We start from the raw sequence: 14,294 nt of genomic DNA, 5'->3' as shown, positions 1-14,294 counted from the left end.
ATTGCCTGTAACTTTCTATTAAAAAAAATAAATAAATTCTTGTCTATGGCTTCATTGGCTCTCTGCATTTTCAATAGAAAGGGACTATAATTACCTGCAATCACCTCTTTGCGATCTACAGGGGTGGCAAAATGTGCAAATGCATGCGACCAAAAACATACATGCATAACAACAAAATGGATTAAGCATTCTCCTGCCGATAGAGGTCTATTGAGATTGCACTGCGTCACACACAAATGGATCAACAAAAAAAAACTTTATTTTTTTCCTGGGAGTAACAGAAATATATACAGTATATATATTTACATACAGTAGATTGTGTATTTAATACATTAAACTGTGTTTCATGCAACAAACAGAACACTCAGAGCAACACAAAACAATCCAGGTAAAGCTGTAACATTCAACACGGTCTCCCCAAAAAATTTTACAGAAAGCTTTTCATATTTAAGTGCTGTTTTTGACCACAGGCACTTAAATGTGAAAACTATTTATTATCCCAATTGTTTCCAGGATGGCAGAATACTACTACTTCCTACGATGCCCACTATTCCACGGGTGCCTTTCCTTCAGCTTCATAAATAATCTAACCATATATACCAGATCATGACAATATGCAGATACTGTAGGAAAATACCATCCACAGCTGCAGTCAGTTTCAGTTGGGAGAATTTCTTCATGTTGGCCTTAATAAAAAAACAAAGTGGAGCAACAAGAGTTTCAGTTAAGCAGCCTATGCTTTTTAAGAAATGAGGTGCATGTCTTGCTGTGCACGCACCAGAAATCCAAATCTTTCAGCTTTTAATTATAGTACATCCATGGCCCTGCACACATGCCCCCTCCTTATGTTAAGTTGTGCCCACGTAGGAAAGTACCCTGAGCAATGGAACAGAACGTTTTACAAAAATAGTGTGCAGAACAAGCTAGAAAATAATAAACTTTATGTATTCTAATTAAACTTTCCAAATTACCAAATACAGATAAAAACAAAACCACAAAAGAGCCACTATCCGTTACATATAGGTAGTGTGAACAGAGACTGGTCTCCAAGAAAGGTACAAGATGAGAGAATACATAAAATATAGATTGGAATGGACTTAATAGAATCTACAGCAGCATTCTTACAGCATACACTTTTCTCTTGCTTTTACACAGCGGGTGTATTCTTAGCGGTGCTTCACACATAGCGAGATCACTACCGAAATCGCTGCTACGGCACGGTTTTGGTGACGCAACAGTGACCTCATTAGCGATCTCGCGGTGTGTGACACTGAGCAGCGATCTGGCCCCTGCTGCGAGATCGCTGCTCGTTACACACAGCCCTGGATCGTTTTCTTCAAAGGCGTTCTCCCGCTGTGACACACAGATCGCTGTGTGTGACAGCGAGAGAGCGACGAAATGAAGCGAGCAGGGAGCAGAAGCCGGCATCTGGCAGCCTGCGGTAAGCTGTAACCAAGGTAAACATCGGGTAACCAAGGTGGTTACCCGATATTTACCTTAGTTACCAGCCTCCGCAGCTCTCACGCTGCCTGTGCTGCCGGCTCCGGCTCTCTGCACATGTAGCTGCAGTACACATCGGGTTAATTAACCCGATGTGTACTGTAGCTAGGAGAGCAAGGAGCCAGCGCTAAGCAGTGTGCGCGGCTCCCTGCTCTCGCGGTTATGATCGCTGCTTCGGCTGCTGTGTTTGACAGCTAAGCAGCGATCATAACAGCGACTTACAAGGTCGCTGTTACGTCACAGAAAATGGTGACGTAACAGCGACCTCGTTGTCGCTGTCGCTTAGTGTGAACCAGCCCTTACTCATTGGAGTTATCCCTCATTTTTCTTCATACTTGATTGCAGGTTAGGCCGGGTACACATATCCGGCTTTTCGCCGGTTTGACAGATGCGGCACACGCCAGTACAGTATGATACAGTACAGTGGCAGCACCGCAACTTCCGGGTCACATGACAGCATGTGACCGGTGCTTGTTGCGCTGCCAGTGTACTGTATACACTGTACTGGTGTGTGCCGCATCCGTCAAACCGGCCAGGGAGTTTTAGATCATGGTCTACGTTCACATTGCCTATATGTGACATAGTGGGTCTTTTAAATGTTATTATCTGTATTTGGGACTTTGCATAGTAATTTGCTTGGGGTGCACACAATTTTTGTATTACTTTTCTTTCCGTATTGGCTCTTATAGAAATGCAGATTTATCACCATGGATATTATTCAGGGCAGTGGACAACATTTTTTTATGGTCTACAAAAAAACCCCCATAACAAACAGTAGCAAATTATGGCATAAATATGGTGTGCCCAATAATTTGTGACTTAATTGCTCCATAAAACTAGCTTTGGAGCAACGATAAATTCCACCTAGTGTGTTGAGCAACATTTACACACAGATATTGGGAACGAGAATACTTAGCAACGCTCGTTCAGGATAATCTTTTTGTGTTAACAATCTGCAGATCACCCGATGAATGAGCAAAACACTCCATTGGGTGAACTGATCTTCAGTGCTGCACAAAAGATCATCACTCTTGGTGGCGCACCATGCAGGGTAAAGCAGGACTTGCACTGCCAATAACAATGGAGCCTAAATACACTGCACAATCTATTATATATCAGTGTGCATCATTTACTGCAGTCTGCCTATATAAACAGGTCAATTGTTTAGTGCTGCCAGTCTGTCAAAGTAAACGGACCTTTACTTAACCCAACATTAAAGGCTTGTGATCACAATTGTAAAAAAATGCAACACAATTGCTATATTTCGTGTATGCAGCTCATATACAGTACGTGCCGTTTTTATCCTTAGTACTTTATGTACAAACCTCATATTTGTTGCTTTCTGCTTGCTGAGAAAGCAGCTGTACTTTGCAAATATATTAATCATTTCTGCTTCCTGAAAAGCTTTTGCATTAATAAGTTATTGGATGCAGTTAGAAATGCCTCCTTGTAAGTTTCTATCAATGAAAGAAGGGTTGATTCGTGCAAAGATGCCTAGTTACGTACTAGCAATAGGAAGGTGAAACTCTTTGTTATCAAAGATGAGTGGTCTTTTCGGTGGATTAGGATCCTTGTCTGCCCTGTGCAAAAGCTTGAAGAGCCCAGTGCCAATGTTCATAGGGATGCCCATTATTATGCATTCTGACACTCCTAGGAGAGAAGCGAGAGATGAAGACAAGGTTTCCACAATGAGGTATTTATTTGTCAAAGGACTATGACTATACATAGAACAATCTCACAATTAATATTGACAGCTGAATCGGTTACATCAAGCATAACTAAGAAATCTTTTAACGTACAATGCGCAAGCATTTAGATGTATCTCACTACATCTATTAAACAAGAAATTTCTATCTACATATACGCAGTTATGCACCACCATACACTGTATGAGAGCATGACCGTTCTCTTGTTTTCAGACTAGGCTAATAAATCCGGACCATTCTGGCATATTGGGTACCTGCTGATTTCACAATCTCCTGAAAAGTTATACTTACATGTCAGTTTTGACAGGTTGGAGTGTTGTGATTTTCACAATCTCTGGACCAAAGGGGCAGAAATGCAGAAGTGTTTAAGGTCATTGTGATGGTGGAATATGGTGGTTGTGTATGTCCAGATGCTAGGAGTGTTGCCTTGTGTGTACATTGTATTGTCTGCTGACTAATCACCCCCTGTAGTGTTTCTGTGCCTAGGTCTGGGGGAGGGGGCCTGGGATCCATCTAAACTCTGTTTACCTGGAGATTGGTGAGTCTGTTTGAGAACTTCAAGAGAGGAGGAAGAAGATTGATCCTCTGGGCTGAAGCTGCGGCTTCTCAGAGAGACCTGGACATTTATCGTTTTCTGGACTAAATTCGTGTTTCTGGACGAATTTTACCCTCTGTATGGTGGATTATTGCATGCACTGTTTGATTTGCTTGGAATAAATGTTCTTTGTATTGTTCATCCATCTCTCGCTTTGTTGATTGTGTGATATGGGAGAAGGACCCCGTCACAGTCAGTCTATAGCCCGCACAACAACTTATCCCAGGATAAACTACACAAAGCAACTTTATTTTAAATCTGCGAAGGTCTCAGCATCCAAGACCGCACCAATAAAAACTTCTAAAGGATAGTAAGATATTTAATTGGTTAAGCATCAAGACACTAATTTACTCACCACAGACCGAATCTTTTTGCCCAAAATATGCCGCATCAAAGAGATGGTCAGCAGTCTTTTCAAAAGAAGCCAACATAAGGACACTTTCCTTCATCTTTGCCAGTCCAAATCGAGTAATACCAAGCACCTCTCCCTGTGGCAATAAGAAGGGTACATGTAAACGTTGCTAGGTGTAAATGGTTATAGGGATTATGAACTTTTAGGAAACATAGCATTACAACATACCTTGTAAGTCATGAGGTCTGAAAGCAGCATTACATGTCGCCGATCAATGCTCATCCCATGGTTCACCATGGTGTATTGGATTTCATTTATAATGGTTGAGCGAGCTGCTTCAATACCAATAGTCTTTTCCACCTAATTAAATGAGAAAGTGAAATATCTATTAAAGGTGTATGATCAAAATTGATATGTTAGATTAGAAGTGTGTTTTTTTGTTTTTTTTTAACACATTTACATAGAAAACTTTTTTTTTAATTTAACAGTATTTTTTTTTTTAAATATTCTGATTTTATTGACTTTAACCCCTTTCAGCCACACCCAACTTTTCATTGTGATTTCATTTTTTCCTCCTCTTCTTCCAAGAACCATACATTTTTTTCATATATTTTTTAGTTGACTTACCTGAAAGGGAGCTTGTTTTTTTTGCGGCACGAGTTTAAGTCGTGAGTGAAGTAATTTGTTTTACTATAACATCCACTGAAAAATGGGGGAAAAAATTCAGACAGGTTGAATTTCACAGGCTTGAGATTGGCGCAAGCTCCAGTTGCTGCTGTTAACAGATGTCTGAATTATTATTATAGCGCCATTTATTCCATGGCGCTTTACATGTGAAGAGGGGTATAGATAATAAAATCAAGCACAATACTCATGAACAACATAAGGCACCGACTGGTACAGGAGCAGAGAGGACCCTGCCAGCGAAGGACTCAGTCTACAGAAATCTGTAAGGTATGGTGTAGACTCAAATCAGAGAATGTGTCATCACAAAATTACATATTGTTTAAATATAGTTTTTGTGTTAAATGGACTTTAATTATTGGCAAATTAGTTTTATTTCCTCATCACAATTTGTATTATTACTATTTTTTATACACAACAGGACTTAGAATAGTGCAGTAAAAAAAAACCCAAAAAACAAGTTATATGAAACAGAACTATCACTATGGCAGGGGGCAAACTGTTGTGGCCATAAATACTGCTGCAGTTCAGTGTGAAAGTTTTATTGTCCTCTGATAAGGGTCTGGCCCGGGCTGTGACACGCTCGGATGGTCAGAGGAGCACATCTTTTATCTGAGACACATTAATTCCTTCTCTGAATGTGTCAAAGGTCATCATAAGTTTGTACTCCCATAGTCTCCTATCTCTCTGGGACTTGAAGTTTCCTTTCAATAAAGAGAGAAGGGAATTTTGTTTACTTACCGTAAATTCCTTTTCTTCTAGCTCCAATTGGGAGACCCAGACAATTGGGTGTATAGCTACTGCCTCCGGAGGCCACACAAAGCATTACACTTAAAAGTGTAAGGCCCCTCCCCTTCTGCCTATACACCCCCCGTGGGATCACGGGTTCCTCAGTTTTAGTGCCAAAGCAAGAAGGAGGAAAGCCAATAACTGGTTTAAGAACATATTCAATCCGAAGGAACATCGGAGAACCGAAACCATTCAACATGAACAACATGTGTACCCGAAAAAACAAAAATCCCTAAGCAAACAGGGCGGGTGCTGGGTCTCCCAATTGGAGCTAGAAGAAAAGGAATTTACGGTAAGTAAACAAAATTCCCTTTTTCTTTGTCGCTCCATTGGGAGACCCAGACAATTGGGACGTCCAAAAGCAGTCCCTGGGTGGGTATAATAACCCCTCGTGATAGGACCGTAAAAACAGCCCTACCCTACAGGTGGGCCGTCGCCGCCTGAAGGACTTGTCTACCTAGGCTGGCGTCCGCCGAAGCGTAGGTATGCACTTGATAGTGTTTGGTAAAAGTGTGCAGACTCGACCAGGTAGCCGCCTGGCACACCTGCTGAGCCGTAGCCTGGTGTCGTAATGCCCAGGACGCACCCACGGCTCTGGTAGAATGGGCCTTCAGCCCTGAGGGAACCGGAAGCCCAGCAGAACGGTAGGCTTCAAGAATTGGTTCCTTGATCCACCGAGCCAGGGTGGATTTGGAAGCTTGCGACCCTTTGCGCTGACCAGCGACAAGGACAAAGAGTGCATCCGAGCGGCGCAGGGGCGCCGTGCGGGAAATGTAGATCCTGAGCGCTCTCACGAGATCCAACAAATGCAAATCCTTTTCACATTGATGAACTGGATGAGGGCACAAGGAAGGCAAGGAGATATCCTGATTAAGATGAAACGGGGATACCACCTTAGGGAGAAACTCCGGAATAGGGCGCAAAACCACCTTGTCCTGGTGAATCACCAGGAAGGGAGATTTGCATGACAGCGCTGCTAGCTCGGACACTCTCCGGAGAGACGTGACCGCTACTAGAAAGGCCACTTTCTGTGAAAGGCGAGAAAGGGAAACATCCCTCATAGGCTCGAAAGGCGGCTTCTGAAGAACAATTAGAACCCTGTTCAGATCCCAGGGCTCTAACGGCCGCTTGTAAGGAGGGACGATATGACAGACCCCTTGCAGGAACGTGCGTACCTGAGGAAGTCGTGCTAGGCGCTTCTGAAAAAATACAGATAGCGCTGAGACTTGCCCCTTGAGGGAGCTGAGCGACAAACCTTTTTCCAACCCGGATTGCAGGAAGGAAAGAAAAGTAGGCAATCTAAATGGCCAGGGAGAGACTCCCTGAGCACAGCACCAAGACAAGAATATTTGCCACGTCCTGTGGTATATCTTGGCGGAGGTAGGTTTTCTGGCCTGTCTCATGGTGGCAATGACCTTTTGAGACAATCCTGAACCCGCTAGGATCCAGGACTCAATGGCCACACAGTCAGGTTCAGGGCCGCAGAATTCTGATGGAAAAACGGCCCTTGAGACAGCAAGTCTGGTCGGTCTGGTAGTGCCCACGGTTGGCCTACCGCGAGGTGCCACAGATCCGGGTACCACGACCTCCTTGGCCAGTCTGGAGCGACGAGGATGGCGCGGCGGCAGTCGGACCTGATCTTGCGCAGCACTCTGGGCAACAGAGCCAGAGGTGGAAACACATAAGGAAGCCGGAACTGCGACCAATCTTGAACTAAGGCGTCTGCCGCCAGAGCTCGGTGATCGTGAGACCGTGCCATGAAAACTGGGACCTTGTTGTTGTGCCGAGACGCCATTAGGTCGATGTCATGTAGAGCTGTTGAAGGGACTTCATCCCCCTCTTCTTCACCAGCCACAGGTCGTCATGGCGATTATCTGATTGGCCTGGAAGCTTAAGGTATTTATGACTTTGGGTGATGGTAGAAGAAAAGCCAAAAGCTGCAGAGAAAGACAATTCTTTGTAATATTGGCGGGAAAACTCCCAAAGCAGGTTTTGAAGTGCGACTTTAATGCTAGAAAGATGAAAAACACATTGCCAGAATCCCTGCGTCGTGCGGAACCCAGCGCACCGTCTCACCTGACGAGGAGATCGACGGAATCACGACAAATTAGTATTGGCCAGTAAAATTGTGCTAGAGGCGTTGTGTTTGGTATCAATGTAACTGTAAAATCGAGATATTAAATATGACGCTAATATCTTTCACCTGTGTGACCCAGGGGCAAAGATATGAAAAACCCTAGAATTATGGAACTTTGTGACCATCTCAAGCCCAGCCCACAAGTGACTGTAAAATGATGTCACAGGCAAGGGGGGCTAGCAAGAGCATAAGAGACAGTTCCTGTCTTGGGGGCTCAGTCAGCACGAGGAGGGCATCATGAAGGGTGATGCTGGCCGATTCTAACATCTCTTGGAGTTCCCTCCTACTCCCTAAGCAGACGTCACTTCTATGGCACAAGCTTAGTAAGTTTCACGTTTATACCTTTTATTTTATGTAACTGTTATGCCGTAATGTGTATTGTTCCCTTTTGTAAATTCCTGTATATTCTTTAAACACTGCCTATTTTCGGATTAAATATATAAAAATTTAAGAGTTTCTTTCCTTATGCTTTATATACGAATCCAAAACCCCGAAGGGCCTTATGCTATCTGAAACGGGTTCCCAGCTACCTGTAGAAAGTCTGGGTGGTGGCAGCGTAATTGTTATTGCATAGAATTATTGGAGTGCTATCATTAAGGGTACCGAGGTATATAAATATTCCATTAGCAGGAATCAGAGATATACATTTACCCTTGCTGTGAGACCTCCAATATTTGGCATTATCAGCTCAGCGGCCTCATCTTATGCATTGTCCTGCAGTACCAAAAGTGGCCTGCAGACAAGGGGGGCGCTAGAGAGTAGTCGTGTGTAACAAATCAGTGAACAGCTGCGGATTTCTGAGGGACTTCCCCGGCTGTTCGTGACAAATTGGTGGCAAGCGGTGGGATATATAAAGCATTAGTGATCTGGTTTGAGCAATCATCCCTTTCACTAAAAACTTGCAAAAGTTTTGAGGATTGAACTCAGTGTTTAAATATACCTGGAACAATACTGTACGTGTAGCAGTTACCCCCTCCCCCTAAGGTGCTCAGGCGGATCCAAAGCGCTGGTCTGACTATAAAGCCAGGGAAGTGTCAGATCGGCATGACTGAGGTACAGTACCTTGGACACAGAGTGGGTGGCGGGACCCTGAAACCAGAGCCAGGGAAGGTTGATGCCATCACCTCCTGGCCTACCCCCAAGTCAAAGAAGCAGGTGATGTCCTTCTTGGGTACGGCAGGGTACTATAGGAAGTTCGTTCCTAACTATAGTGCTCTTGCTAAGCCGTTGACGGACCTCACCAAAAAGAAGCTACCGCAAGTAGTCACCTGGACAGATGACTGTGAACGGTCCTTCAGGGCACTAAAAGCTGCCCTCGCCAGTTCCCCAATCCTACAAGCTCCGGACTTCACCCGACGGTTCATAGTTCAGACAGATGCCAGTGCGTTTGGCCTTGGTGCAGTACTCAGCCAGGTAAATGGGAAGGGAGAAGAGCATCCGGTGATGTTTCTCAGCCGCAAGCTCTTATCCCGGGAAGTGGCCTACGCCACTGTGGAGAAGGAGTGCCTCTCTATAGTGTGGGCCCTGCGGAAACTGCAGCCCTACCTATATGGACGCAACTTCACCATAGTGACAGACCACAACCCTCTCAGCTGGCTACATCGGGTGGCCGGCGACAATGGTAAGCTACTGCGGTGGAGCTTGGCACTACAGCAGTATGACTTTACCATTCAACACAGGAAGGGTGTTGAGCATGGCAACGCTGATGGGCTGTCCCGGCAGGGGGATGCCAGCGAGGTAGGCTTAGGAGACGATTGGCAAATCAATCTCCCATGCTACCTCAAAAAGGGGGAGGTGTCATGTAGAGCTGTTGAAGGGACTTCATCCCCCTCTTCTTCACCAGCCACAGGTCGTCATGGCGATTATCTGATTGGCCTGGAAGCTTAAGGTATTTATGACTTTGGGTGATGGTAGAAGAAAAGCCAAAAGCTGCAGAGAAAGACAATTCTTTGTAATATTGGCGGGAAAACTCCCAAAGCAGGTTTTGAAGTGCGACTTTAATGCTAGAAAGATGAAAAACACATTGCCAGAATCCCTGCGTCGTGCGGAACCCAGCGCACCGTCTCACCTGACGAGGAGATCGACGGAATCACGACAAATTAGTATTGGCCAGTAAAATTGTGCTAGAGGCGTTGTGTTTGGTATCAATGTAACTGTAAAATCGAGATATTAAATATGACGCTAATATCTTTCACCTGTGTGACCCAGGGGCAAAGATATGAAAAACCCTAGAATTATGGAACTTTGTGACCATCTCAAGCCCAGCCCACAAGTGACTGTAAAATGATGTCACAGGCAAGGGGGGCTAGCAAGAGCATAAGAGACAGTTCCTGTCTTGGGGGCTCAGTCAGCACGAGGAGGGCATCATGAAGGGTGATGCTGGCCGACTCTAACATCTCTTGGAGTTCCCTCCTACTCCCTAAGCAGACGTCACTTCTATGGCACAAGCTTAGTAAGTTTCACGTTTATACCTTTTATTTTATGTAACTGTTATGCCGTAATGTGTATTGTTCCCTTTTGTAAATTCCTGTATATTCTTTAAACACTGCCTATTTTCGGATTAAATATATAAAAATTTAAGAGTTTCTTTCCTTATGCTTTATATACGAATCCAAAACCCCGAAGGGCCTTATGCTATCTGAAACGGGTTCCCAGCTACCTGTAGAAAGTCTGGGTGGTGGCAGCGTAATTGTTATTGCATAGAATTATTGGAGTGCTATCATTAAGGGTACCGAGGTATATAAATATTCCATTAGCAGGAATCAGAGATATACATTTACCCTTGCTGTGAGACCTCCAATATTTGGCATTATCAGCTCAGCGGCCTCATCTTATGCATTGTCCTGCAGTACCAAAAGTGGCCTGCAGACAAGGGGGGCGCTAGAGAGTAGTCGTGTGTAACAAATCAGTGAACAGCTGCGGATTTCTGAGGGACTTCCCCGGCTGTTCGTGACAGTCGACGTCCGGCATCCCCCAGCGGCGACAGATCTCTTGAAACACGTCCGGGTGAAGAGACCATTCCCCTGCGTCCATACCCTGGCGACTGAGGAAGTCTGCTTCCCAGTTGTCCACGCCTGGGATGTGAACTGCGGATATGGTGGAAGCCGTGTCTTCCACCCACGTCAGAATCCGCCGGACTTCCTGGAAGGCTTGCCGACTGCGAGTTCCTCCTTGGTGGTTGATGTATGCCACCGCTGTGGAGTTGTCCGACTGAATACGGATCTGCTTGCCTTCCAGCCACTGCTGGAAGGCTTGTAGGGCAAGATACACTGCTCTGATCTCCAGAACGTTGATCTGAAGAGTGGACTCTTGCTGAGTCCACGTACCTTGAGCCCTGTGGTGGAGAAAGACTGCTCCCCACCCTGACAGACTCGCATCTGTCGTCACTACCGCCCAGGATGGGGGTAGGAAGGATTTCCCTTTCGACAATGAGGTGGGAAGCAGCCACCATCGAAGAGAATCCTTGGCCGCCTGAGAGAGAGAGACGTTGCTGTCGAGGGACTTCGACCTCCCGTCCCATTGGCGGAGAATGTCCCATTGTAGTGGACGCAGATGAAACTGCGCGAAAGGGACTGCCTCTATTGCTGCCACCATCTTCCCTAGGAAGTGCATGAGGCGTCTCAAGGGGTGTGACTGACCTTGAAGGAGAGATTGCACCCCTGTCTGCAATGAACGCTGTTTGACAAGCGGAAGCTTCACTATCGCTAAGAGAGTATGAAACTCCATGCCAAGATATGTTATCGACTGGGTCGGGGTTAGATTCGACTTGGAAAAGTTGATGATCCACCCGAAACCCTGGAGGGTCTCCAGCGCCACGTTCAGGCTGTGTTGGCATGCCTCTTGAGAAGGCGCCTTGACCAGCAGATCGTCTAAGTAAGGGATCACGGAGTGTCCCTGAGAGTGTAGGACTGCAACTACAGCTGCCATGACTTTGGTGAAGACCCGTGGGGCTGTCGCCAGACCAAAAGGCAGGGCTACGAACTGAAGGTGTTCGTCTCCTATAACGAAGCGTAGAAAACGCTGATGCTCTGGAGCAATCGGTACGTGGAGATAAGCATCCTTGATGTCTATCGATGCTAGGAAATCTCCTTGAGACATTGCGGCGATGACGGATCGGAGGGATTCCATCCGGAACCGTCTGGTTCTCACGTGGTTGTTGAGAAGTTTTAGGTCCAGAACGGGACGGAAAGACCCGTCCTTTTTTGGTACCACAAACAAATTGGAGTAAAAACCGTGACCTTGCTCTTGAAGAGGAACAGGGATCACCACTCCTTCCGCCTTTAGAGTGCACACCGCCTGCAGGAGAGCATCGGCTCGGTCGGGAGGCGGAGACGTTCTGAAGAATCGAGTTGGAGGACGAGAACTGAACTCTATCCTGTACCCGTGAGACAGAATGTCTCGCACCCAACGGTCTTGGACCTGTGGCAGCCAAATGTCGCCAAAGCGGGAGAGCCTGCCACCGACCGAGGATGCGGAGGGAGGAGGCCGGAAGTCATGAGGAAGCCGCCTTGGTAGCGGGTCTTCCGGCTGTCTTTTTTGGGCGTGACTGAGCCCGCCAAGAATCTGAACTCCTCTGATCCTTTTGAGTCCTTTTGGACGAGGAGAATTGGGACCTGCCCGAACCTCGAAAGGACCGAAACCCCGACTGTCCCCTCCTCTGTTGGGGTTTGTTTTGTCTGGGCTGAGGTAAGGATGAATCCTTACCCTTGGACTGTTTAATGATTTCATCCAAGCGCTCACCAAACAGCCGGTCACCAGAAAATGGCAAACTGGTTAAACATTTTTTGGAAGCAGAATCTGCTTTCCATTCCCTTAACCACAAGGCTCTGCGTAAAACCACGGAGTTGGCAGATGCCACTGCCGTACGGCTCGTAGAGTCCAGGACAGCATTAATCGCGTAAGACGCAAATGCAGACATTTGAGAGGTTAAGGATGCCACCTGCGGAACAGATGTACGTGTGACCGTGTCAATCTGTGCAAAACCAGCTGAAATAGCTTGGAGTGCCCATACGGCTGCGAATGCAGGAGCAAACGACGCGCCGATAGCTTCATAGATGGATTTCAACCAGAGCTCCATCTGTCTGTCAGTGGCATCTTTAAGTGCAGCCCCATCCTCCACTGCAACTATGGATCTAGCCGCAAGCCTGGAGATAGGGGTATCCACCTTGGGACACTGGGTCCAGCTCTTGACCACGTCAGGAGGAAAGGGATAACGTGTATCCTTAAGCCGTTTGGAGAAACGCTTATCTGGATAAGCGTGGTGTTTCTGGACTGACTCTCTAAAGTCAGAATGGTCCAGAAAAGTACTTAATTTACGCTTGGGATATCTGAAATGGAATTTCTCCTGCTGTGAAGCTGACTCCTCCACTTGAGGAGCTGGGGGAGAAATATCCAACATTTTATTGATGGACGCGATAAGATCGTTCACTATGGCGTCACCATCAGGAGTATCTAGATTGAGAGCGGTCTTAGGATCAGAATCCTGATCAGCTACCTCCGGCTCATCACACAGAGAATCCTCCTGCTGAGAGCCTGACCAGTGAGATGATGTAGAGGGCCGCTCATAGCGAGCTCTCTTAGGCTGTCTGGGACTGTCGTCCGTGTCAGAGCCATCACCCTGGGATGCGTGGGACACCCCCGGAGCCCGGAGCTGTTCCAACTGAGGGGGGCCAGGGAGCAATGAATCAACAGTGCCCATGGTCTGAGTTACTGGTCTAGACTGCAAAGTTTCTAGAATCTGAGACATAGTCACAGATAATCTATCCGCAAAAATTGCAAACTCTGTCCCCGTCACCTGGACAGTATTCACAGGTGGATCTCTCTGGGACACCTCCAGCAGAGGCCCTGGCCGAGCAGGCAGCACAGGGACCGAACACTGCACACAATGGGGGTCAGTGGAACCTGCCGGTAGAACAGCCTCACAAGCGGTGCAAGCAGCATAAAAAGCCTGTGCCTTGGCACCCCTGTTTTTTACGGACGACATGCTGTATTCTCCACAGAGCAATCCAGGAGGGTATATAGCCAAGAATCACCAGCGACCGTTTAGTGCAATGTATAGCATGCAAGCATAAAAATACAAATGAACACTTTCACTAGTGGGGTCAGCACCGGAGGGTGCCGCTTACCGCCCGCTAAAAGCGGGTGTGTAGTCGCCAGAATCCCGTGCCTGGGTCTCCCAGAACTTGTCTCCCCTTTCCAGCTCAGCCTGCACACAGGAATGGCTGCCGGCGTTCTGTGAAGAGGGGCGGACCGTGGGCGTGCCTCAGACAAAGTGCGGGAAACTGGCTTCCCACTGTGCTCAATGTGAGGGCTGGAGTATGTAAAGCAGATTCCAGCCCTCGGCGCTGACTTTCTGTATAGCGTCCCGCCCTTCCCCTGACTGGCAGGCCTGGGGGCGGGAACGAAACGGAACTAGGCCGCAAAAGCCGGGGACTCTAGTAAAAAGCGCGGCCGACAAATATGCACGGCCAGCGCGGAAGTCCCCGGCGCACCACAAGTCCCAGCCGCGTCGCAGTAAAAACTGTCAGCAGG

General features: G+C 46.8%; 1 protein-coding gene across 2 annotated transcripts in view; it reads right to left on the bottom strand.

Moving 5' to 3' along the window:
• Positions 1 to 237: 237 nt before the first annotated feature.
• POLR3A (RNA polymerase III subunit A) overlaps positions 238 to 14,294 on the bottom strand; it is a 317,895-nt gene continuing 303,838 nt past the window's right edge. For both annotated transcript variants that reach the window (XM_075349070.1, XM_075349071.1), the window contains 3 exons: positions 4,382 to 4,513; positions 4,157 to 4,289; positions 238 to 3,150 (listed from right to left, as the gene is read on the bottom strand). In XM_075349070.1, coding sequence (XP_075205185.1) covers positions 2,999 to 3,150; positions 4,157 to 4,289; positions 4,382 to 4,513 — 417 coding nt within the window. In that variant the 3' untranslated portion in view covers positions 238 to 2,998. The remainder of the gene's footprint in view (positions 3,151 to 4,156; positions 4,290 to 4,381; positions 4,514 to 14,294) is intronic.

Source organism: Anomaloglossus baeobatrachus, chromosome 5, assembly GCF_048569485.1.
Source record: "Anomaloglossus baeobatrachus isolate aAnoBae1 chromosome 5, aAnoBae1.hap1, whole genome shotgun sequence".
Taxonomy (NCBI): domain Eukaryota; kingdom Metazoa; phylum Chordata; class Amphibia; order Anura; family Aromobatidae; genus Anomaloglossus; species Anomaloglossus baeobatrachus.
This window is presented reverse-complemented; position numbering and strand designations above follow the sequence as displayed.